A 25,961-nucleotide genomic window follows, 5' to 3' on the forward strand; every position below is an offset into this window, starting at 1 on the left:
GGCTAGCTTCAGAGGAGCCAGAATCTGAAGACTTGCTTAGCTCACAGGTTCAGAAATCTGTGACTATGTAATAGGGATAATTTTCTCTGGAAAATATAATCAGATAGTGAGCTCACTGGTATATTGCAGCTTTTCTCTATCTTCTGATATAATTAACTGTTCTCTAAGCAACTGAAGGAAACAAATTATTTAGGAGGAAAAGTATTATATTTTGCCCCTAGTCAAGTTAATTAACCTCAGCCGTTCATTCTCTTTGTAAAATGCAAACATCATATTCTCTGTTACTCTTCTCCATTTGAAATGCCATGAGAATAAAAGATTTTAGACAAGAGGGTGTACACCTTCCCTCCCTCCAGTGGGATATTACTGAGGGAAGACTGTAACAGTCTCCTTTAATATTCAGGTCTGGAATTGGCAGTCAGAGGAATATGTCTCTCTGCAAGCCCATCAGGAAACAGTGAAAGACTTCAGGCTCCTAAAAAATTCAAGATTGCTTTCTTGGTCATTTGATGGAACAGTGAAGGTAATTTGAAATTCAGTTTTTTAAAAAATCATTCTGATATTGAAATGGTTACATTGTGACAACCAAAACCACATGGATATTAGGTAATTAAATTTTAAAAAATTGTTCTCTTATGCCTGTTTTCTGTTCACTGTAGTTACTTTTATCTGGTGTATGTTTGTGAATATTTATACTAAAGGATACATAAGAGACCAAAACAGCCAAAAACTCTTGGCTGTGCTAAAACTCTTGTTTTATAGATCTTATAGCTGATGATGCTCTTTAATACAAGTTGTTCTTAAGAGTGTCAACTCTAAGCTTTCTTCTTTTCCCTTAAGGTATGGAGTGTTATTACTGGAAGAATAGAAAAAGACTTTGCCTGTCACCAGGGTACAGTACTTTCTTGTGATATTTCTTCTGATGCTACCAAGTTTTCATCTACTTCTGCTGATAAGACTGCAAAGGTAGGTCAATCAGTTGAAGTGACCATGCATAAAATTTAGTGTTGATATATATTATGAATCCTAATAATATATAAAACAGGATAGTAACAGTTGCTGTCTACATGGCTGTCTCATATTTTAGGACAGTATAGTGACTGAACCTTTAAAGGGCACTTGCCATGTGCTGGGCCTTGTGCTAGGAATTTCACTTCCTATAATCTCATTTAGTCTTCACACCATAGGTACCATTACTGTCATTTTACAGATGCAGAAACTGAAGCTTGAGAACCTTATGTGAGTTGTCACAGGAGCTAGTAAAGAATGGAGCCAGGACTCACACTCAGGTCTGCCTTGCTCTGCAGATTATTCTTAAGTGATGATTCCCTGTTCTTCCTTCTAAGTCTAAAGATCAAGAAGATGTGTGACCTTGGTTCTTGAGCTGAATTTAACTTGAGTAATGAAAGGTGAAAGGTCAACAAGTTTGCAGGTTTTGGAGCTTGGGCATCTCATGAAAATTTATGCACTGTTGAATGTTACATATAACTTGCTTGTGATTGAATTTAATGGCTGACTAGCACTCAACTCAGGGTTTGAATATGCTTATTTTGAGAGCACAGTTCTTAAACCATCCTAATTGCCTTCAGATTTGGAGTTTCGAACACCTTTCCCCGCTCCACGAGTTGAAGGGCCACAACGGCTGCGTGCGCTGTTCTGCCTTCTCTGTGGACAGTACCCTGCTGGCGACTGGAGATGACAATGGAGAAATCAGGGTAGGGTGTGTGGTGACATGAGCACTGTTCCTTCTGCAGCTTGGGTTGGCACTCTTCATCCCATTGGGGATCTTTGTTAATGGGACAGGACAGTACAGGCCCTGGCGTTCTGGTTGAATGAGACATTTCTTGTTTTGTTTCTTGTGCACATTATATTCACAGCTGCCCTCTCCTACAGGAAGGATTTCATTATAGAGTTACGCTGAGGCATTTCCTTATGTATAATGGGAGGAGGCAAATGCCCTAGTTATTTGTAGTTGGTTCTCTGTTAGTTTGAGAATGATTCATCTTAATTTTCGGATTTGAACTGAAAGTGGATTTTAGTGGCAGAATTTGAGGAAATTAATTTTGTTAATCATTGTCTGAGAATAAATGAATTGCAAATTCTGCTATTTTTACTGTTTTAAAAAAAATCTCTTTAACCCTCTACTCATTAGTCAACATTTACAGTGTGGTTTGTGCAGTCCGCTTTGAACCATCTGCTTTTGTTAATTGAACAGTTTAGAGGCTCACATTTCCATCCTGGGGTGTGAGCAATGAAGGGATCTCCATTGAGGTGGAGTTCACAGCATAGGCCAGTTTTTATCTCCATGCAGCTCTTAAGGTATATATATAAGCCATGCCAATTTTAGTTTGAAAAGTCTTTCTGGGAGGCATGAGATATGTTCTCGTTGTGTCTGGAAATATAGACAATATGGAAAGTATTGCATACTGAAAGATCAGAAATCATGGAAAAGTAGTCAGATGACTTAGCTGTGTTGGAAGAATTGGACAGATATGGGATGGCTATTTTGGTAAACAGTATTTACATGAAAAAGGTGTTTTTATTTGTTTTTTAAAGAAAGGATTTAAAACTCAAGGCATGTATATACTGCAGAGGAATAACAGAGTATAAACTTTGCAGGAATAGAGGTGCTAGTCTAAGAAAACAGGATTGCTGTTCTTGAGGACTGAGGAGCCAACCTTCTCTGTCCCATTCGTATACACACGTGCCAACTGAAGTGACAGGGCTACTGTGGGACCATTCATTTTAACCTGAGTTCTCATCTTTGGATGAAAGGGCTCCTTTGCCATTCATGGGGCATTGCTTTGTTTTTCAGAGATTCCCTCCAGGAAAAAAAAAATTCTCTTAGAATTTTGAGTGTTATTTAAAATTTTTTCTTTGGTACATTTTTTAAAGAAAAATTTGTTTTTCTATCTGGTTATTCAGAATGTGAAAAAGCTTTAATTTCTGTATAGACTTATTATACCTAGCTATTTTGCTGAATTCTTTCTGAGTTTTCCCATTTGATTTGCTTGGATTTTTCTAGAGAAAATGATGATTTTAACTATTTCTTTTGTACACCTCTGTTTCTTTTTCTTATTCTCTTACACATTTCATGCTTGTATATTAAGTGTCACTAGAAATAAATGGATGTATTAGCATCTGCAAGTGATTGCATTGTTTCTTGAGTCTAGTAAAATGTTCTTAGAAAATATATATTTAGAGCCTTATAGGGACTTACATACTACAGGTGCCTCACTGACATTTGTTAATGTTCTTGGTGTTAGCTTTGAACTAGAATTCTTTGTCTTTTTTTAATGGTACTGGGGTTAAATTCAGGGATTTACACTTACTAATAAGCAGGTGTCTACAGACATATTTGAACTACCCTACCATTCCTTTATATGTTGTTTTTGGAGATAGGGTCTCACTTTGTGCCCTGGCCAGCCTGGACCACGATTCTCCTATTTGTGCTCCCCATGTAGTTAGGATGATAGGTGCATGCCACTGTGCCTGGCTGTTGGTTGAGATGGGGTCTTGTGAGCTTTTTACCTGGACTGGCCTCGAACTGTGATCCTCTCAGCCTTTGCTTCCTAGGTAGCTAGTATTGCAAGCTTGAACTACTGCCCTGGCTTTTTTTTTTTTTTTTTTTTTTTAATTTATGTGGCCTCTTTTGTTATTCCTTGCTCTTCCAACTTCATTTTTCCTCCCTCTCTGTGCTAGGGATTTAACCCAGGAACTTGCACATGCTAAGACACAACCACTGAACTGTACCTCTCCCTCTATTTTATTTTATTTTATTTTTAATTTAATTTAGTCTTTTTTGTTTTTGAGACAGGGTCTTACTATGTTGCCTGGGCTGGCTTTGTACTCATTACCCCCTATTTTACTTTATTTTTATTTTATTTAATTTTTTTTTGAGACAGGATCTCATTGTGTTGCCCATGCTGGCCTTGAATTTATAATCCTCCTGCCTCAGCCTTTGGAGGAGCTGGATTACAGGCATTACTGCCATGCCTGGCTTCCCTCTTTAAAGTACATGGAAAGAGTTAGCATTCTAATCAATCACTTTAGTCCTTTAGTTTTTAAAGAAAGATTTCCAAATATATCACGGGTTTTCTTCTTTTAGTTAAATGGGAAGAGTCAACATTCTAATCAATCACTCCCTAATCCTTTTTTTAAAAGAAAGATTTTGTATATATTTTGGAATTAAAGAAGCTTCTGAGTAGCCCTACTAATGAATTTTATATCATGTTTATGTAGATATGGAATGTCTCAAACGGTGAGCTTCTTCATTTGTGTGCTCCGATTTCAGTAGAAGAAGGAGCTGCTACCCATGGAGGCTGGGTGACTGACCTTTGCTTTTCTCCAGACAGCAAAATGCTCATCTCTGCTGGAGGATATCTTAAGGTAAGAATTACTCGATGACTGGAAACAAAGAATAGCCTGTGTCATACTTTCCAAGCTATTTCACTTTCTGTTTCTCAGTTGGGCTTTCTCCAACCCAGCAGAGTAAAAGGGCAGTTGCTGTTACCCATTTGGCAGCAATGAGACTTGAGGTCTGAAGGCTACTGTCTTCAGGTCTTTTGGAAGCTTTGGTGACAGCATTACAGATGTTCTCAGTCCAGAGCTCTCATACACCCCATACAAAACCTGTATCATCAGAATGAAGAGCAAGTGGACTGCTCAACATAATTTCATCTTCCATGTCACTCATTATTAAATGTTTTGGTTGAAATTCTTTAAAAAAAAAGCATTTGTGAAAGTTTTCCTTCAATAATAATAATAGTAACAACATCATATTGCTTTACTTCTGTCATATCACCAGCTAGCTTTGTGAAGCTTAAATTTTATTATCCTTGGGTTACAGATGAGCAGATTGAGTTGTAGCTTTCCTAAAATTACATAATTTGTAAGTAGAAGGGCCAGGACTCAGTTTTCTTCCTCCTCAGTTTTCTCTAGCAAGTTAGCTTCTGCAAACTTACTATTGAGGCCAAGGCTTGGGTGTGTTATCGTACTTCAAGGCCATTTTTTGGTGCTGGCATCTGTCCATTCAGTACAGCTACATTCAGTGCTCACTCTGTGCTAAGATATTGCTGTGTGGCACAGTATTTAAGGCTTGTTTCTGCTCAATGACACCTAACAGTCTATGGGGGATGCAGATGGTAGGAGGTGTCTGGGTCATGTTGGTATGAGGGAAGTGGATGTACAAAGGGGAGGAGTGGATGGGCCTACCTTCGGGAGTTATTAGAAGCTTCATGTGAAGAGGGCTGCTTGAGGTGAGTCTTGAAAAGCAGTTCATTTGTAAAAATGGTATAAGATGATAATACATATTGTACTGAGCATTTGGATGTTCTGTAAGCTTTCTCATTTAAAATAGATCCCAAGGCATTAGAATCTGTATTTAAACCTTACTTATAACATTAAAAAATAAAATAGCAATATCAGGAGATCTTATGGAATCTATTTCCTGCTGAAAATAGTCAAGTATAGATGATTCTGATTGTCTAACACAGTTTAGATGATCAGAAGTATTTGAATGAATGAAATTTTTGGTTATATGGGCCCCACATTATTGTAATTTTACTCAACATAAAAATCTAGCTTACAAAAATGATAAATTAGGGACAGTTTTTAACTATATGAAAGAATATATACTATGATCTCTTTACAAGGTCACATTGGAAATACAGTTCTGTTAATGTTGCATTAACCTACATTGTTTTGGCACACCTTTATTCAGTCACCAGGGGATCCTGAGAGATGATTGCCACTGTCCTCTTTAGTGTAAAGATAAACTGAAACTCTTAGTTCTGATGGTAGTTTAGAGAGACACTGCTGGTTTTTGTGTTGAAAGCTGAGAGTCTTCAGCTATATTAGCTGCTAAAAAGCTTAACTGCTTGGCTTTGACACCAGGCTTCCAGAGTCCATGCCATTTGACTCTCTGGACCCCATAACATACTGTCACAAAATTGTTATTCTGACTTTAAATATGTTGTAAAGGTCAATGGCCAAATTTTCAGAGTTCTCAGAGAACCTTGAAATAAAGCAGCAGAATAGATCTTCATACTATAGTGGTTATGTCTGAAGGCTGAAAGAAACTGTAGCCTGATATTTAAGTGACAATCAGGCTTTGGTTTGATTACTTTGCCTTCTGGTTTGATTACTTTGCCTTCTGGTTTGATTACTAGCATGGTTAGGCTAATTATGTTATAGCCTAGCCTGCATCTACCCAGCATGCTAATGAGATCATCCAAAAGCACAGAACAAATTAGAAGTAAAAAGGAACAGCTGCTGTAGTGGCCAAGAAATTAGGCCTTTTGAGTCTGTTTACTTTAGAACCCAAGCAGTATAAATTGAGTGCCAGTAAAATAAAGTAGGTATCCAGTAGCTAAAATATTCTTAACTGTCAAAGTTATTACTATTTGTAAGTGGGAAAGTAGTATCATTTAGCTTTTACTTGAGTTATGCCACAGAGTACTACTTATTGTTGGAATGAGAAGAAATTCACATTAATTCATACTCCTGATGCTGATTTGAAATGTGGAACACCTGGTGATAAATAAAGGCATGCCATTAGTTAGAGACAGCAGAGCATCTCTGTCAGGAGAGTGGGCCTTGGGACAGACTTCCTGAGTTCAGAACTTAGCTCTGCCACTCATTAGCTTTGTAACCTTGCCAAGACTGTTTTATCTCTCTGTGCCTCAATTGTCTTACCTGTAAAATGAGTGTAACAGCAGTATGCACCTAATTACAGAGATTCCCCATGTCCCTTAACCCTACACATACCCAGCTTCCCCCACTATCAACATCACAGGTTTACATTTGTTACAATTGATGGACCTCCATTGACATCCCATCACCACCCAAAGCCCATGGCTTATGTTAAGGTTCATTCTTGGTATTGTGTATTCTGTGGGTTTGGACAAATATGTATTGACATGTATCCACCATTACAGCAGCATCGTACAGAATTATGTTTAGTCCCTAAAAATCCTTGGTATTAGCTACTATTATAGAATCATTTTTTAAAAGTCCATATTAACCCAGTAGCTGGTGTAGTACTTCCAGGTAGAATGGTCTGTGTTTGTAGGTAGGAAAGGATGGAGGCACTGGATTTGGAAACCAGAAAAACTTCTAATTCTGCCACCTGCAAGCAGTGTCATCAGAGTTCTGAATTCTGGTTCTCTCAGAAGCTCATCTTCCTTATTTGTAAAATGAGGCAGGTGGACTAGTTGATAAGTGCTAAGAGCCTTAGTCACTGAAATTCGGTGAGTGTCCTCTCGGGGAGAATGTGTCCTCTGCACTCTCAATTACATTGTCATTTTACAAAGCAGACTTGCCAGAGCTGGAAAATCCCGTTAATGCATGCTGCTTCAGTGACGTTTAGAGTTCCAGTTCCTGTTACTAAGCATGAGCATGAATAGTCAACCCAGTCACATATGTTAGGCTCTGTGATGGGTAAAAGGTGAGTGACACGGTTATTGAGTTCATAATGTTCAGAGACTTGATGTTCCTGAGGTCTTTTAAAAATGTGTTCACGGCATTATCCTTTGCATTCATTTTAGCTGTGAGATATATGGGTATGCTATATGAACTCCACTTGGTAAACGGATATAAATATTGTAATCTTAGTGAATTCAGTGTTGGGGCGGGTGGGGTGGGAGAGAGAAGGACTTGTTCAGAGCACCTGCTTCATTTGAGATGTTCAGGGATGGGGGCATGACTTACGTGTTAGAGCATCTGCTTAGCAAGTGTAAGGCCCTGAGTTCAAACCTCAGTACCACCGAAAGAAAGAAGGAAGGAAGGAAGGAAGGAGGGAGGGAGGGAGGGAGAAAGGAAGGAAAGAAGGAGGAAGGGAGGGTTCATCAACAAATACTGACCCCGGGTTCATCAACAAATACCAGGTTGCTAATGTCTTCAACGTAAACTTGAGGTCTCTTTACTGCTGTTTGCTTGCATTTAGGAGTGGGGAGGTGACAGGGCAAACAATCTGACTTATGCCACAAATGATCATGCTGTGTAATTACTGTCTAATGAGAATTTTATCCTTCTGTGAACAGTGGTGGAATGCTGTCACCGGGGAATCCTTACAGACCTTCTACACAAATGGAACCAATCTTAAGAAAATACATGTGTCCCCTGACTTCAGAACATATGTGACTGTTGATAACCTTGGCATTTTATATATTCTACAGATCTTAGAGTAAGGTGGTTAAGCATTAATGTAGTTGGACTCTTCTTAATTTTGAAACTCTGTGTACCAACCTTTTACAAAGCTGTGAATGGTTTTGCAGTATTGAATTCATTATAAAAGTGTTTATGGTAGGATGAATAATATTAATGTGGCTTTCCCAAATGAACACAGCTTTAATCTTGTTTTTCAGAATCATCATCTTTATTAACAATTTGTCCTTAAGATGCAAATGAAAATGTAAATATAAATCCTATTACACTGTTGGTAAAATTCTCTCTTGATGTGTTCAAATCAGTTGACCATAATTGATGTGAGTATTTGAAGGAAATCTGTATTTTAATATTGTCATTATGCGTGCTGTGTCTCAAGGCAACATTGCCCGTATTTTGAAACATATGTACCCTATCGGGTACAGTCCTCCCAAATACAATCTTGGAGCTTATTTGCACTTCTCAAGTTTCCTTTAAGGATATTGTGTCTGTGCGTAGTCTGCCGTATGTCTTTTAATTAACTCAATAAGTGAATGTTGGATTTCAACAGTTCTGTCTGTGAAGCAAAATTACGTGTTAGAGAGTAGATTTGTCATTGTAGCTGATAGAAGCCCTGTACGTAAGTGGACTTCAGTTGTCAGTACCTGAGCTGTCCTGCTCTGGCTTTTTACTTTTTACTTGACTTAACTTGAACTTTTTTAATCTTCACTTTTTTATTGGTAACTTTTTTTTGTTCCTTTACTGGGGATTGAACTCAGCGCCTCTTGTTTGCAAGGCAAGCCCTCTCCCACTTGAGCCACATCCTCAGTTCTTTTGCTTTTAGTTTGTTTTTGAGCTAGGGTCGTGCTAACTTTGCCCCATCTGGTCTCAAGCTTCAATCCTCCTATCTCTGCCTCCCCAGGAGACGGAATTACAGTCATGCACTACCACATCTGTCTTTAACATTTTTCTTTTTATGGAACAGTTGCTCTGTAGTTAGTAATAGTTGCTCCAGATGTCAAAATCAGAATAGTTGGGGAGGGGCCAATTTTAATCATAAGTTTTAATAATACTTTTCTAAGAAATGTGATGTAGTAAAACATAATTTTCTTCTAATTCCATTTACTTTTAGGTAAATGTCATTGTTGGTGCTATTCTTTTAGTGAATTTCAAGAGAGTTTTCTATGCAGTTCCACAGAGTCATTGTGACTCTGGAGATGTTAATTTTCACCTTCCAAACAGCCTGTCTTCCTTCCCCTTCTCTCACTGCCTTCCTTTACTTTCCTCCCTCCTTGTCCCTCCTGTTTTTTTTTTTTTTTTTTTTTCACCTCTTTCCCTCAAGGTTTTCAGGAAACATAGCTTTTTTTTTCCCCTTAGCAATGGGATCTCACTATGTTACTCAGGCTGGTCTTGAATTACATTGTTCCTCCTGCTCAGACTGGAAAAGATGACTTTTGACACAGAAAAAGCTCATCCACATCATAACCAGTTTTTTTTTTCTTAACCTTCTGATTAAGAACTTCAAAGTTTAAATGTAAACATTTTCCCTAAAATATTGTTAAAGGCAACAGAGATAAATTAGTAATAGATTTTTCATATAGAATTAAAATTCAGAGGTTTCTGTTTCTGCAACAGGAACTAATAAATGAGTATTTGTATTGCTAGTAGACAAGTGAGAACCCTGTTTCTGTTGGGCATATTAGTAGATGTGGTGGGGATAGAGAAAATAAACTACTAAGATGTATTTTAGATTAGTTATTCCTATACAGCATTTGTAGGAATGCAGTGAATAAAATCTTTTACATTGTTAAGGAAATTTTTTTTGTTTTTGTTTTGATAGGTTGAGGAACTAGTTTACAGGCTTACTGTGATTTAAACAAATGTGATAAGTGAAAAACCTTAATTTTATAAAAATAAATTTTTGTAAATGGTATGTTTCACTTAAAATATCCAGGTTGTAATTTGATTTTCATCTAATGTTTAGAGGCTCATCTAATCTATAGCACCGAATATAAAGCATTGACCTTTGGAATTAAAAGCCACCTGACTGATAAAGTATAATAACAAACATAAGCTTTTAAAAAGTCTTCAGTGGCTTTTGTCTTAAAAATAAATTGAAAAATGGGAAGGAAGATGAGTTAACATGGGGAAAGAAGAGATAGATACCTGCAACTTTCATTGCAGCTCATGGGACTGGTCAAGAGGAAGTTATGGATGAACTTTTCCTTGGGAGACAAGGTCTCAATATGGAGCTCACACTAGACTTGAACTCAGTCCTTCTTCCTTAACCTCGTAAGTGCAGGATTATAGGTATGTGTCACCATACCAGAAGCAGGTGAGCATGTTTAAGCATTTTCCTATTGTATTTTTTTGTATGAGAAATTACACTGGACTTTGTATATGTAAAGATGATTTTACATTGTATGTGTCTTATATTGTTTTGAAAACTGTTAGTTTTGTATGTAAAACTTACATGATTTTAAAACATGTATTAAAAAATTTTTAGAAATAAAATTCTTAGACATTTTTGTGAAACATTTTTGGGTTGTTTGGGACTCCTCATTTATCTTTTGTATGTTAATGAGAGGACTGAAGTGAAAGATTCACGGTAAATTCATCTACCTTTCTCTCTGCGCTTTATCAGCTATATGTAAATTTAGTTCCATCATACTTTTCTGAGTGTCCCCTCATTGTATGCCTATGATGGTTGATGGGTGACATGGAGGTCCTGTAAAAAAGAGGGTTTGTTTATTCATTCACTTTTGTTTTTCACTTGCTCATTCAATGAATATTGATATCTACCATGTGTATGGCCTTGGCAGATGTATTAGGATATAGGATTTAGTAAAACAAAGCCATTCTTTATACTGCTGCAATTGAGGTCTAGGGAGAGACTGACAAAAAGTGAAGTCCACAGTGAATTAGGTAGTATAAATACAGGAGGAGTGATTACAGTTTTTGTGAAGTTGAGGTGGTGATACCACAGAACAGCCCTAAAAGAGATTAGGGAATTGTTTGGTGGGTGCTCATTTTCCTATGCTTAGCCATTAAAGCACTCAGAAGCTGCTGTGGTTGTGATTCCAGTGGGCTTAGATCCAGCTTGTGCTGACAGCAGATTGCGATGCCCGTCTTTCAAGCATGCCAAATATAGGAGTTAATGGGGTCATGGAGGCCGCCACTATTTTAAAGGAAAGCTGGGATATCAGGCACAGATCCCTGATAGGGCATGTGTGAGGCTGTGAGAGCAAAGCTGAAGCTGGAGTGGAAACCCCAGGAAGTTAGAGCAGCCAGGAGTAAGGAATGCTGGCCAAGGGAGGCTTTAGGCAGGGAGCAGAGTTAGCCCAAGACCAGCTGCCAAAGCCCTTTGGAGCTCATATTATGCTACCATGTGCCCCAGATGCAAGGCATGAAAACTTAGGATTTAATGTTTTCCCTGTGATGTTTTGGTCTTGCTTTGGTCTGACCCTTCCTTCTATGCCTTTATACCTCCCTTTTGGAATGGGACTATTTACCCCATACCACTGTATCTTGGAAGTATGTAACTTGATTTTTTTATTTTTATAAGGTCTCACATCTGTTTGTGTTGAGTCTCAGAGACTTTGGAGTTTGGACTTGGACTTTTGAGCAGTGCTTGGAACAGTTAAAGTTTTGAGCACTTTGGAGAAGGGCTGGATGACTTTTGTATTATGGCATGGATGTGATGAGCCCTGGGGTCCAAGGATAGAATGCTATGGTTTGAATAAGTGTTGCCCAAAGGCTCATGTGTTAAAGGCTTGGTTACCAGCCTATGGGGCTATTGGGTGGTGGTAGAATCTTCAGTACATGGCTTCTTGTGGCGGGAAGTTGTGTAATTGGAGGCATGCTTGTGAAGGGGCCCCAGTCTCCTTTTCTTTGGCTTCCTGGTTGCCATGAGGTGAATAAGCCTCATCTGCCACACACTCCCACCATGTACTGTGCTGCTGTGGGCTCAGTGCAACAGGGCCAAGAGACCATGGACTGAAGCCTTTGAAACTGTGACCCAAAATAAAACTTTACTCCTTTATTTTTAGCAGTACTGGGGTTTGAATTCAGGGCCTCACACTTGCTAGATAGGTACTCTACCATTTGAGCCACACCTCCAGCCTTCTTTCCTCTTTTTTTTTTTTTTTTTTTTTTTTTGTTTGTGTGTGTTTTAAACTCAGCATCATGCTTGCTAGGTAGATGCTCTACCACTTGGGCCACCCATAAGCCCTTTTTGCACTGGTTATTTTTGAGATAGGATCTTGCTTTTTTCCTGGGCCTCTGGACAGCTATCCTCCTATTTGTACTTCTCAACATAGCTGGGATGACAGGCAGGTACCATCACAGCTAGTCATTGCTTGAAATGGGGTCTTGTGAACTTTTTGCCCAGGCTGGCCTTGAGTCATGATCCTCCCAATCTCCAAGTATCTAGGATTAGAGGCTTGATCCACCATGCCTGGCTTCTTTTTTTTTTTTTTGTTATGAAGATCCATTCTTTATTTTGATATAAAAATAAACTGCATAACCTGTAAAATGCTATTCATACAATCATAGAACAGCAACAGAATAGGAACATCTGCTACCAGCTCCAAGGATATCACATATGCTTTAGAAAAAGCTATTTGATATTTTTACTAATTTTTCATTGCTATTTGGAGTCAAACAGTATGAAAGGCAGAGTATTTACCTTCCTCACCTGATTTTCCATAATTTTACTAAATCACCACTGGGAAACCAAGTAGTTGGGATGTCTCATAATTATGATAGAATCTGGTAAGGGTGCTAAAAGTAGCCACCTGAACCCAGCTAAACTATAAAAATACTTTTTCTTCTCTCCTGTTTCTAAGGAAGAAGAGTTTTACTTTATATCTCTCATGGGCCAGTAGCAGTCTTGAGTTTATAACAAGTAGGTTCTTTTTGGTTATAGTTGCAAAAACACTTATTAAATTCTTGAGGTTTTCACATATCTTGGAAAGAAGCAAACTAGGAGACAGACATCATCTGTATTTGCTTAGACAGATAACACTTACACCAGGAGTCCAGTTGATACACTGTTAATGTTGAAACTGCCATGCCTATGCTCATCAGCAAGTTTACCTCATTGGGATACCCCCCAGATCTTTAAGGGACACATTTGAACTCATTGTAGAGTCATGGCCTTCACTCCATCAGCTATTGTTATCTTCTTTGATCTGAATGCCTATCAGTCCTTTCCAGTGTAGCAGCCATGGCCTGGTAAAACTTTGCCACGGAGTCTGGCTCACTGACCTCCAGCTGCCTGACGAATTCATCGCTCCTGCTCAGCCAGTCTCAAAACCACTGATCCAAAGACGTAGCTGGCACTCAAAAATACAAGGGGGCCGGTTTGCCCCAGATACGCTAACCTGCTCCAGACCATCCAGCGGTGGCTGTAATTTTCCTGGCACCGCTTTAGCTACCAGGTCCTATAGAAAACGTTCCTGCTGGTGACCTGATCAACTGGCAAGCCAATGAAGAGTGCACTTCATCTCCTGGGAAGTGATGTAAGACATTGGGGACAGGAAGCGTTTTGGCAGTATTATCTGGCACTGAGGGCAAAGGAGAAGGGAAGGGTAATGGCAGCGATGAGGATGGTGATTCCAGTGGCATCCTCTCCTTTCCTCTCAGAGGGCACCCAGAGATCACCACAAGAGTCCTTCAATTCCAGCTATCACCACTGCTTCCATGTTTCCTAAAAACCCTAAGCAGCGCCAGGGCAGCCCAACCCTGGCCTCCTTTTTTCCTTTTAAGTTGATTTATCTCAGATATTTACTATGGTGACACAAAGCTGACTAACACACAAGACAACAATCATTCCAAGGTTTTGATCTGAGCACCTGAAGAATAGAGTTGCCATCAACTGAGATGAAGAAAACTATGAAAGGAACAGATTTTTGGACAGTAAGTTTGAGATTCTCTTTAGACTTCCACATGGACATGCTGAGTAGGTCGTTCGGTAAGAGGATCTGGAATTCATGGGACAAGTCCATGTTGGAGATAGAAATCTTGGAGTCATCAGTGAATTAATGGTATTTAAAACACAGGACCAGATGAAGTCAGAAGTGAAATCGGTGTAGATAGAAAAGGCAGGTGGCTCAAGATGGAGTCCAGGTGGTCTGAAGGTTAGCAAGGTGAAGGGCCAGGGCAGGGACTGAAGAGGATCTATAAGGACTAAAAGTTTAGAGTGGGAGAATGCAGTGAATGCACAAGCAGGGGCCTTAATGTGATCTTGGGCAGATTCCTTTATCTGTTTGTATGTCATGAATGTCTACTAGAATAGTGCCAGATACTATTTTAAACAGCATACAAAGCCATAAACAGTTACACTTTAGTTGTTGAGGAAGGATGGGAGGAGTGATAATAAGAAAACAAGGAAATACCAGCAATTGTATCTATAAAATGAGTATCAGTTCTCCCTCAGGGCTGTTGTAATGATTTAATAAGATAACGTTCACTGCTTGCCCCTAGAAAGCACTCAATGAATGTTCTGTGGTGGTATTTGAGCCCCATTCTAGACAGTTTCCTGACCACCATCTCTGCCACTATTCATGGCCTTTTGTATGATCTTTCTAAAGTGCTGCTCTTAATCCTGTTGAACTTCTGTTTAATCTTCAGTTATCTTTCAACTTCCCTGTATAACATCCTGGACTTGCTGTGTGCTCTCTAGCATACATTCTTTGAAATGACTGTTGGGGCTAAAGGTCCGCCCTGCCATCTTACAGTACCCTCTCCCCCTCCCTCCCATGGCTTCTGTTGCTTGTTTACCTATTGGGGGTCCCCATGAGTTCATAAGCTTCTTGAAAGCCAGTTTTATCTTTTATCTTTTTTTTTTTTTTCAACCAGGGTCTAACATAGCCTGACCTGCAGTGAGCGCCTCAATGAGCACTTGTCCAGTGACTGAAATTCTTGTGTGTCTGTATGGTCACAGTGCATTTTGTGTTCTTCCTCTTCACAAGGCTGTCAAATTAAGCTGTAGGATATCACCAGCATTTTCTTTATCTTCCTGCTTTAGTTTGGCATTTTCCTATGAAACATCATTAGCGAAAAGTAAAACTACTTGGATAAAAGAGGTTTGCTACCAAATTACAGGAACTGGATAAATGTATCCCTGGGGTGTTAAGTCAGCAAGTATGCCTGTCTGTTATTCAACAAATGTTTTATATTATAATTTACTTAGCAACTTTTAAGGAAGGACGAAGTGATTTTCTAATAATTCTGTCTCTTAAGAAAGTCCATAGCCCTCCCCTTTAAGACTATGGATATGCTATGCAGTGCAGTTATTAAGATGCCTGAATTAGAACATTAGCTACTCTTGGTCTGAATTTAACCACAGAAGAGTGTTCTTTTACTTGTATGCTCACATGGATGGGGAGGAAGAGCTGGATCAGATGTGGGATTCATCAGGGACCAGCCTTTGAAGTCATTTTGTGTCAATGATGACTTGCTGTTGAGTCACAGGATGCTGTGAGAACCCTAAAACTTGGGAGATTTTCATTTCAGTTATGATTCAAGAAAATGAGTTGCTGGTGTTCATGGGAAATTCACTTATGAGGTCAGACCCTCAAGACTGGGCATACAGTTTATCACATGCAATGAATAGAAAATCTGCCTATAATTTCCCATCTCCCAGGACCAGAACATGTAATTAGAGAGAGCCTCTGAGGTGTGAACCCAGGTGTGTGGTTTGCACTACTGAGAAGACTGGTGAGCACTCAGCAGGTTAGGGAGGATACTGGCTCAGAGCCGGTTTGGGGGGGTGCTATTTTGGGGAGCCAGAGCCCTGTGCATTCGCTCAGCCCCAGTTACTGCCTGGCCGCCCCCTCATTTCATCTATTCAGTGCTGAAGAGATTTGCAGACTAGGCATTTGTGGTTTTCGGAAGAACTAAACCCCAGGCAGCTAACCAATGACAAAGCTGGGATTAGAATCCAAACCCAATTTTCTCTATGGAAGGGCCCACAGCTGCTGTGCTGTGAATGGAGTGTCAGCAACAGTTGTGAATGGGATATACCTGGGCTTTGTAGCAGATAAACACAGGTCTAGGGGCCACAGGCTTGGGTTCTAGCAGTTGGGGACGATGGCTTTTGAGATGTAATTCTTATTTCTGATTCCCCTTCAGTTAGTAGTGGTTCTAGTTCACCTTGGTTTTTTTTTTTTTTTCTTCCTTCTCCCTGTTGGTTAACTGTCTGAGACATAATACATTCTGTTTAGGAAGAAGGGGAAGCTATTATTTTTGGGTGGCCATTAGGTGCCAACCCCAGATGGGACCCTCTCCATCTGTAATTTAATTGAATCCTCATGAGGGTGCTGTGAGGTGTTGGTTACCTCTGTTTTGCAGGTATGGAACACATGCAGAGAGGCAAGTCACTTAGGGTCCACAGCCATGTGGGAAGCTGGGTTTCAGCCACTGGGCCATCTGTCCCCTGGGTCCTCCTCATGGAAGCCCCTGTGTCTGGAGGATTCAAGGTCATCATTTCAGTTCTGCATTTAGTTCATTATTCATTTCGTGTGTCACAATGGATGCATTGTTACCAAGCTCTCAGGGAAGACATCAGATGCTGCTCTCTGCTCCTATGGGGTTTCTACTGTAGTAGTCTCATTACCCCAGTTCAGTGCTTATAGGGATTGCTGTTTGAGGAAGGCATCCAGGGCCATTCGGCTAGGAGTCCCTGGCAGCACAGGTTGGGGAGTGCTTTGGCTTTGCCAGAACTTGGCCACTGTCCAACCTGCCCTCAATTCTCAGATGCAGCACTGAGCAGGAAAGGTGGCAGCCCTTGGAGAAGTCTGTTTCTACTTTGAGACTCTTAAAGGGGTTCATTTCCAATTGGCAAGAGACCTGGCCTTAGAGACAGGTCTGCCATCTTGATTCCATCTCCCCCTTTCTCCTGTCCTTCATTTGAAAATATGCATCCTCTCAGAGTCTCAGTCTCCCTCATTTGTCAGACAGGGAATATAACACCTAATAAGCAGGGTGTTTTTATGAGGCATAAAGAAATAATTTGTCAGGTATGTGGCATGGGTCTCAATAAATGGTATATTAATTATCTTTTGCCCCAGTGACGAATCCCATTCCTGTCTTCCCAGAACTCTGTTGTCTATAAGCTGTGACCCTGATGCTTCTTCTCCAAGGAGCATCTGGGAAATCTGCTCTTCCTCCTGCTCCTCCTTATGGCTATTGACTTTCAGGAACAGATCTTGCCTATCAGGAAATCTGCCATGTGCTTTCTTCTGAACTGTCCCAAACATCATTCTCTTTGGGCCATGTGTGTACCCACCCAGTGGTAGTGAGGACTGGAATGAGGGGTGCAAGACCTTGGGCTTACTGCTTGGCCAGGGCTTGGGAGTGTGGTGGCATCTGTGTGGATTTGGATGTCAAATGGTTCTAAGTTCAGATCCTGGCTGCACTGACTTTCTAGTTGTGTGATCTCAACAAATGGTGTGTGGAACTCTGGGGGACAACTGCCAGAGGAGGAGCATTGACCACAGGAACAACACTTCCCACATTTTGCAGTGTCTGGGATTACCTGGGGAGCTTAAAAACCTCCCCAAACCCAGGCCTCACCCCAACTCTGGAGATTCAACCCAGGTAGCAGTATTTTTCAAAGTTCCCAGGTGGTTGCAGTATGCAGTGAAGATTGAGAGCAAGTGCCCTCTGCTCCTGCCCTTGACGCTTGCCCAAGCCATTTCAGTCCCTTCCTGTACCACAGCCAGCTGTGCCTGCAGTGTCAGCTAAGCTGCATGCTCCTTTGCCCCTGTTCTACCCATGACAATCTCAGGATCACTGCTGGGCAGCACAGGCGTGCATGGTAAGACAGCTGTGGGAATCTCTCCTGGCTGGATTTGGTGGCTGATTTACAGAGCAACTCTGCCAAAATCACCCAATGCCCTCTTGCAGCCATTGCTTCCTCTGAGTAAGTGTCACCTGTGTGCCTGCTTTTGCCTTTCTTTATCCCTCTGATGATGCTCATTTCAGTAGACTATGCTAGTGACCACCCCAAGTTACGGTCTTTCCCTTTTTCCTAACAACCCTTGTATTATTGGGGGCTACCATGTGCTCTGCTGCAACCAACAACAGCAGCCATATTTTCCAGCATCCTCCTAGGGGTGGCTTGTGATCTACAAGCAGAAGTTGTGGAATTGAGCTCCCTGGAAAGCTCTCGGGCAACCCATCCTTTGTTTCTCACCATCCTTCTCTGTGAACTCTGAATGCTCTGGATGATGCTCTGATGGCTGCTTTGAGATAATGAGGTGACCTTGAAGATAGAAGCCAAGTGCTAAGGATGACAGAGTAGAAATAGAGAAAGATCTTGGTATTTTGATAATATCATAGAGCTACCATTTCTAGCCCTGTACTGCTTCATGTTACATAAGGGAAAATTCAACCCCTCCCTTGTTTAAAACACTGCTATTTCTGGGCTTTGCTACTAGTCCCTGAATTCAGTTTTCAACTGATACTTCCATAAAGCAACCTGGTGTAGAATATCAGTTCAGTAAATGGCAGTGACCTCTGAGTCTCTGACTCGGCCACTACCTCACTCTAGCCACAGACACACTGTCCCCTAAATAATTGGATATCTAGCCATGTGAAATCTCAGAAAACCAGAAAGCTCCTGAAAGAGTTCCTAACTAATAGGCATGGAGCACGCCTAGCTCACAGGTGGGCTTTATTTGGCCCACATTTAATTTTTAAGCACTGAATCTGTTGCCAATGTTTCCAAACCCACTGATTTCACTTAAAATTCCAGATGTCTTAGAAAACCAGTCACCCTCACCCCAGAAATGCCCTAAAATGGGACTCCTGAAGTCCCTATACCTTTCTTTTTCCCAGTCTCCCTTGACTCAACACTTAACATATTGAGATTTGTTTTCTTCTCAAAAAAAAAAAAAAAATCTGAGCATGCACTTTTGAGAATCAGAGAGAAATCAGCCTCTCAAATGTCAGGAAACAGCTGATATTGCTTCTCCCTGGGGGCGTCTCCACTTCCCTCCTCACGTGTAAGGGAGAACTGCAGGCTGCATGCAGACTCTCCATGGAGCAGCAGAGAGGATACTTGACGGAGCCACTGAGACATCCAGAAGACAATTAAATTTAGTATTGAATATATATTGCTCTGAACAGCTTTTATTACCAATGACTTTGGTTGTAAGAGCCGACTCCAGCTCAGCTGGCTCTCTTACAGACATAACATAGAAATTTCCTAAATGGCAGGACTGGTAACATGCACAGCTTCCCAACGTCTGTCATCCAACCCCCGTGGTCCTCTGCTGGCTGAACCAAGCAAGGCCCCTGATGAGACCTCAGCTGCTGCAGCTGTCACTGTCAGCTGGGTGGCCCAACTGGAGCTGCTAAGGCAGGATCTCTTTCAGCCTGATGTATAAGCCTTTGCATCCACCACTGGTCATTACCTACTCTTAGAAAGTTATGGGAGAGGAAAAACGAAAGCTGTTTTGATAATAATTTGTAGCTATGATTGATTCTCTGTGAGGTACACTGAGTGCAATATGTCAGGGCTATAATGACCATCTCGCTGTAGAAGCAGCTCCAAGGCAAATAGCGTCACGCTGAGCACAGAGTGAATTCTTAGTAAGTAGATTGACTTGAGGTGAAGTCAGGAAACAGTTAAGTGGAACTGGCATTCCCCAGGTTGGCCCCAAGGTCTTAAGGTTAATTCCACCACAAAACTAAGTTCGGGTTCCGGGGTACTAAAGGAATCACACTGTAGGTGGGATGGTGACTGGGCAACCTAAGCCTAAGCAAGCTCACAGCTCCTGGCCCCACCTGCTTTGAAAGTGGTTTCTATGGGAATCAAGACTGTTGCTGGGCAGGCGGATGCTTAGGTCCATTTGCCTGAGGCAATGGCTGTAAGTGTGTGGGGGGTGTTTCTGTGCTTTGGGGAGCGTGGGTGGAGTACATTGTGGTGGGAGGCAGCCTGACAGCCTCACTGCAGGTAGACCATGCTGGCTTGTACGGTCACCCAATTCTATTTTAAGAAAATGTATTTATTAGTCATCACATTGCTTTTTATAGAAAACATACTCATCGAATAGCCTTTAAGAGAATTTAAAAAGGTAACAACTTTAAAAAAAAAAAAAGACTTTATTCCATATAGATTTCTGAACACATTCATTATATTTCAGTTCTCTGGAACCTAGACCACTTACCCAATTTTCATTTCTTTTCAGAACTAGGAGCAATGTTACTGAGAGTACAAGTGTGAATTCTGTATTGATTTCTGAGAATGTAGCCACACATCCTTTATCTAAGCCCATCTTTGACTCCATCTTATCCAAGCATTAGATGTGCTGGCAGTACTCCCATGTATTCCAACTTGAGAAAATCTGGTGTGTCTTGAGAAAAATTACTTCCATGACTTATTAATGAATGATGAACTGAATGGGCATAATTTTCCTAGGGTTCATGCACCTAGATTTAACATAGAGTACAATTTAATAAGGAAAAATTAAATGCAGTAATTGAACACAAGTCCTTTTATTTTTTAAAGGTTAATTCCTCTGTGTGTGTGTGTGTGTGTGTGTGTGTGTGTAATGTTAGCATTCACACCTTCCACCCCCATGGTGTGGGGGTTAGCCCCATGGTGTTAAGAGTTCCCCTTGAAGGAGATCAGCTGCAAATCTCTTATCCAATGCAAGGTTGGTTCTGCTGTTTGCCCCTCCAGGCCTGCTCTTTCTACTTCCCTGCCCTGCACTGGGGCTGCCCTTGTGGACTCGCCTACTTCCTGTGGGTTCATGTCATGCAGGGAGGAGGGCGGGGAATGAGAACAGGGTCTTTTAATCCATGACCTCCATGACCAAGGTCACTGCAGCTGGTCATGTCCCCCAGTCTGGGAGCAGCCCAGCCTAGCCTAGTCTTTCCCTCTCAGGCTGGTACCAGTCCAAGGGTACTATCCCACCCCACTGGTTTCATTATATACTGCCAGTCCTATGCAAGGATTCTATCTATTAGATTCTTAAATGCTCCCAACTGGAGTGTGCCGTGCTTCATGCTGGAACCATTATGGATACAAATATGCATTTGATTCACAGAGATAGAGGATTGCTGATTTCTTGGTCAGCAAAGGAAAAAGGGGACCAACCCAACCCAGAGGAAGCATTGTAATCTAAACACCAGCTCAAAGCTTCCTTCAGGAAGGTCAGTGTTCGTTCAACCTGGGATGCTTTAGCTCATTGGGGTTCAAAGCCCCAGACATATTCATGTCAGGTAGGGAGTGCTCCAAGATTGCTTTGGCATGGGTTTCTGAAGGTGACAGGCTTGAATGGGGCAGGTGGGAGATCTCCTGATGGTCACAGGATCCAGCATGCCATCACTGACCACAGAACTGAGTATGGCTTTAGTGGCCCGTCACTTGCTTTATGACTGGCACATGTGCTGGAGGGAGAGTGAAAGGACTGATCATTGTGTAGATGGTGGTCCAAACACACCATCTGTGCTGTACTGTAGACGTGACCTGGTTTGGGGGTCAATTCCTCTTTAGTTCAAACCCGTGTTGAAGTTTGAACCTCAGGGCCTACACCTTGAGCCACTCCATCAGCGCCCCCCCCCACCACCTTTTTTGTGATAGGTTTTGAGATAGGGTCTCTCAAACTATTTGCCTGGGCTGACTTTGAACTATGATCCTCCAGATCTCTGCCTCCTGAGTAGGTAGGATTTACAGGTGTGAGCCACTGGACAAAGACAATGAAGGCTTTTGGCTGAAATTCAAGCTTCAGAGGCCAGTGCTTCTTTCTCAGACTGGTTGAACTTGGAAATGAGCAAATTTTCTCAACAATTTTGCCAATTAAAAAAAATGACCTTTAGCTGTGGCTGCTGAGGGCTGGACTTTTGACTCTGCTCATTGGTGGAGCGGAGAGGTAGGTGCTCACAGAACCATGCCAAGCTGACCAGGGACTGTACAACTTCTCTTTTTATTTTATGTGCTTTTTATAGGATATAAATAATGACAAAATTACAAAATTTATAACTGGAAGCCCAAGCTTATTTACACATATGCTTCTGTTTCTGCAAAGCTATTATTCACTTTGCTCCTATACAATTTCCTTTTGGTACCATATATCAGTGTTATTTTATCCTCAGTTTACTACATACATATCAACAGTGAATAGGCAAAATATGTACAAGGAACTGTTCAGTTCAAGTAATTTAATATTGTATTAAAATTTTTCAACACTGAACTAAAACCATATACATTTGTCAGTCTGAAATAAAATTTAGTTATTCTTCAAAACTCACCAACTGATGGATGTGATAATCTCAGTTGCGTTTAAAATGATATTGGTTAATAAAAAAACATTAAGACAATTCCACAATTTATCAATATCGCTATATGAACTTCAAAATGACTCACAACATGATTGGTTAGAACAATATACATTAAAATGTCATTTTTCTATAATGATATTGGTACTGTTTATATAATTTGATTCTACATAAATATACATTATGGTATCATACAAATACTCCACAGAGACATTAAAAAATTAAAATACCTTAAAGAAATGTAAGTAAATTTTATTTAATCAAATAGTAAGCAAACATTATTTTTTTTGTCTGTTTCAAGAAAAGTTTTATTACTTTGGATTTCTTTTTTTTGTGTGTATTTATTTTTTCTAGAAAAAAAATTTTTGCAATAGAATTTTATTAACACCTTTCTCAAACAAGGTTTCCATGACAGAAATCTTGACACCAGGAGCCCTAGATTGTTATTAGTTTTTTAAACATGTTCTTGAAAACACTGTGACGATTATAAAAACAATCTTTGCAGGCATGTGGCTCTACCTCCGCACTTGTGTTCCCCGCCCTCTGCGGGCTGAAACTCCTGCTCTGTGGACAGCGTCAGGATTTTGCCACAGCTGATCCAGTTCTCTTGGTAGCAATAGAAATTTAGTTATTTGAAATAACACCGGAAACATCCCGCACAACTAACCTAGTTTTCTTATCGATGCATTAATGAAACATTCTTTTAATAAAAATATTTAATACAAGACACATTTTTTCTGTGCATAATAAATTCCTCTGTTTTAAATAATTTTTTAAATTTTTAATCAGTTATTAGAGTTAAGGTTTTCTTTATCCGACATAGTTGATTACATATAAAATCCACAAGTATAGAAATTGGGAAACAGAACTTCCTGGCAATTGTAGGGTTGTTTTGTCCTATTTGCCTTAAACCATACTCAGTGATTTTACAGATGCTTCGTGGGGTGGGTGGTCCTGTAAAACTGCTGACAGCAAAAACCAAACCCAAGATTTTTATTCTTTTAGGCAGTATTAGAGATTTCCTTTACTTTTTTTTTTTTTTTAAAGGTATTCTCCCCAGCTAAAAGCAAAGCAAGTTTTGGGGCCGAGTCACTGGAGGTGCCTGGGGAGGCGGTGGGCGCGGGCTGGGCCTCCGGGAAAGCCCACCTCGGCCGGGTCTCCGCCGCGGCTGCAAAGTCTTGTAGCGGTTCGGTCCCTGGGGGCAGAAAAGACTTCCCAGGGGTGGCCGGCGACCTTCTGCCCGCGCAAGGCCCCACGCGCAGGGCAGTCTTCCTCCCGGGCGGGTGGCCGCGGTGGCAAGCAAGGCACCGCGAGGACGGGGGGATCGGCGACTATCAGAAAATCGTGGTTTCATACTTGGTATTAATGCCCCTCTTGGCTTCTTGCCCCGGCTCCACAATCCACGGCAGATTGGCCAGAGTCTTTTGCTCAGAAGGGTCGATCTGCTTCAAAACAGAAAGGCTGATGCCCGTTATCCGGCGGCTGCGCACCCGCCCCGCGTCCCACCCCCGCGCCCGTGGGGACCCTGCGCCCTCGTCCCGGAGCCTCGCTGCACAGCGGCCTGGAAGCACCGGGGTCAGACACAGCAGCAGACCTCAGCCCCGTGGGGGAGGACCCCCGACAGAAGGCCGGCCTACCCTAGGCTCCCACCCTCCAGGGGTTCCCATCACGGTCAGAACAAACCCTAGGTCCTCACCGTGACCTGCGGCGCCCGCCTGCCTGCGGCTGCCTTTCTGCGCTCCAGCCCCGCGGCCTCCCAGCTGCTCCTGCACACCAGTCCACGCCCAGGGCCTCTCCTATGGCCAGACATCCTGTCTGTTCATCCTCCACAATGTGTGCCCACGAGGGCGGGTTTCGTCTGCTTTGGTCACTGCCCTTCTCCCCAAACCTGGGAAAGCGCCTGGCAGCCCCGCGCACAGTTGGCGCACAGTAAACACTTGTTGCATAAAAACGCTACTCAGAGAATGAGGCCGGGTTGAAATGCAGAATGGGGACTAGTAGCTGTGTGCCTGGTGCATTGAGGTTGGGGAACCTCAAGTGCAGAGCCCAGATACCATCAGGCTGGTAAGCTTGCAGCATTCGCAAAGTGGTGGGAGATGAGAGGAGACAGCCAGCTGATTAGGTCAGCATGGGTGGGGCAGGCTGAGCCTTGGCCACTGAGCCATGCTCTGAACTGAGTCAGTCCTTGTGTGTGCAAAGCCCAACGGGTCGTTGCTGGGTGGGGGTTGAGCTGTGAGGTCGCAGGACCCGTGCGGGTTAAGATCGTCCCTCAGCTGCCCACCTCATCTTTCAGCAGTCCAGCCTTTGCCCTGGCCTGGCCTGGTTGCCTGCTCTACTGGGGAAGGGAGGGGAGGCGTTTTTTGGAAAGGCAGCACCCCTGGATAGCTGTAGGATCTGTGCCCATTGGCTGCCTTCTGCTGTTCCCACTGTGTCTTCACAAGGCTGTGGGGAGGACTTCACATAGTCTTAGGGATGGCTGCAGTATTTCTTAACAAACAACCCGAGCTGAGGCAAAAGGAATACCTATGGGATGAGGGCACAGGTCCTGAGTATTATATACTGTGTGTTTTCCTGCTTCCCGGAGAGAGCGTCTAGATGAATATTCTGTGAGCCTGTATGGCACCCAACACTTTGTGCTCTGCTGGAAGGAGTCTATGGGGACCACAATAAAGCCAGAGGGAGGCACCTGCTGTGAACAGATTTATCCAGCCTACTCGAGAAGGAATATAATAGTCTAACAGACAGTCCTCAAAACATTCTGTACATTCCTGGACACTTAACAGCCTCATCACTCTCAAAGATTCATTTTCAATCCATCCTCAGGCCCTCATTTTTTCATCCACAGATACTCCCTGAGCACCTGTTATGGGCCTGGGCCAGGGGTGACAACACGCACCAGGACCCTTCATACATGAAGCTTTGTGGAGAAAGATAGGTAATAAGCAAGTGTTAAGATGAGAAAGAAATTAACAAATGCTACCTAGAATTAAAAGTGGGCAGTGACCTTGAGCATGACTGGGGCTCTAGCTTGAACTGCAGGTTCAGGAAAAGCCTCTTCATGAAGCTGAGATCTGAATGACAAGATCAGGGAAAATGTCCCAGAAGGACAGAACAGGTGGCACAACAGCCTCACATAGGAGTATTATGCATTCAAGGAATGGGAAGCCTGGGTGTCAAGGAGTGCAGTGAGAAATTAGGTTTGGGTATTTGGTGACCTGGTGCCATGATCTGATCTCCGTGTGGGGGAAGGGAATCCACTGGGAGGTGAGTGCAGCAGGCTTCACTAGAGGTGGTAGCAGCTCAGACTAGAGTGACAGGAAGTGGGCAGATTAGGAGGTGTGGTAGGGGTGGGGAGATGCAGTGACTGGGCTTTGCTCCTGGGTTATAATCAGGGGAGTAGGGAGACAGGAATCAAGGTTACTTGGAAATTTTTGGCCTTAGCAGCATGGGGAATAGTTGTGCTGTTTATTGAACTGGGAAGATGGAGAGAGAAGTAGCTCTGGGGAAAATCAAGAATTTTGCAC

The 25,961-nt window shown here is 41.9% G+C and overlaps 2 protein-coding genes and 1 pseudogene across 11 annotated transcripts in view; 1 reads left to right on the forward strand and 2 right to left on the reverse strand.

Moving 5' to 3' along the window:
• The window catches only part of Apaf1 (apoptotic peptidase activating factor 1), a 79,075-nt gene extending 68,391 nt beyond the window's left edge, over positions 1-10,684 (forward strand). Inside the window, exons 23-27 of the mRNA XM_020169152.2 lie at positions 404-523; positions 841-966; positions 1,590-1,715; positions 4,243-4,389; positions 8,043-10,684. Of these exons, the coding sequence (XP_020024741.1) occupies positions 404-523; positions 841-966; positions 1,590-1,715; positions 4,243-4,389; positions 8,043-8,189 (666 nt within the window). The 3' untranslated portion in view covers positions 8,190-10,684. The remainder of the gene's footprint in view (positions 1-403; positions 524-840; positions 967-1,589; positions 1,716-4,242; positions 4,390-8,042) is intronic.
• Positions 10,685-13,323: 2,639 nt separating this feature from the next.
• LOC109690037 (uncharacterized protein C14orf119 homolog) lies at positions 13,324-13,872 on the reverse strand (annotated as a pseudogene).
• An 8,194-nt stretch (positions 13,873-22,066) lies between these two features.
• Positions 22,067-25,961, reverse strand: part of Anks1b (ankyrin repeat and sterile alpha motif domain containing 1B) — a 1,133,346-nt gene continuing 1,129,451 nt past the window's right edge. For 4 of the 10 annotated variants that reach the window (XM_074084193.1, XM_074084190.1, XM_074084198.1 and 1 more), the window contains one exon: positions 22,067-23,879. In XM_074084193.1, coding sequence (XP_073940294.1) covers positions 23,772-23,879 — 108 coding nt within the window. In that variant the 3' untranslated portion in view covers positions 22,067-23,771. Of the gene's footprint in view, positions 23,899-25,961 lie in introns of all 10 variants that reach the window. The other 6 variants (XM_074084191.1, XM_074084192.1, XM_074084189.1 and 3 more) reach the window with 2 other exon arrangements.

This window comes from Castor canadensis, chromosome 8, assembly GCF_047511655.1.
Source record: "Castor canadensis chromosome 8, mCasCan1.hap1v2, whole genome shotgun sequence".
In the NCBI taxonomy this organism is placed as follows: domain Eukaryota; kingdom Metazoa; phylum Chordata; class Mammalia; order Rodentia; family Castoridae; genus Castor; species Castor canadensis.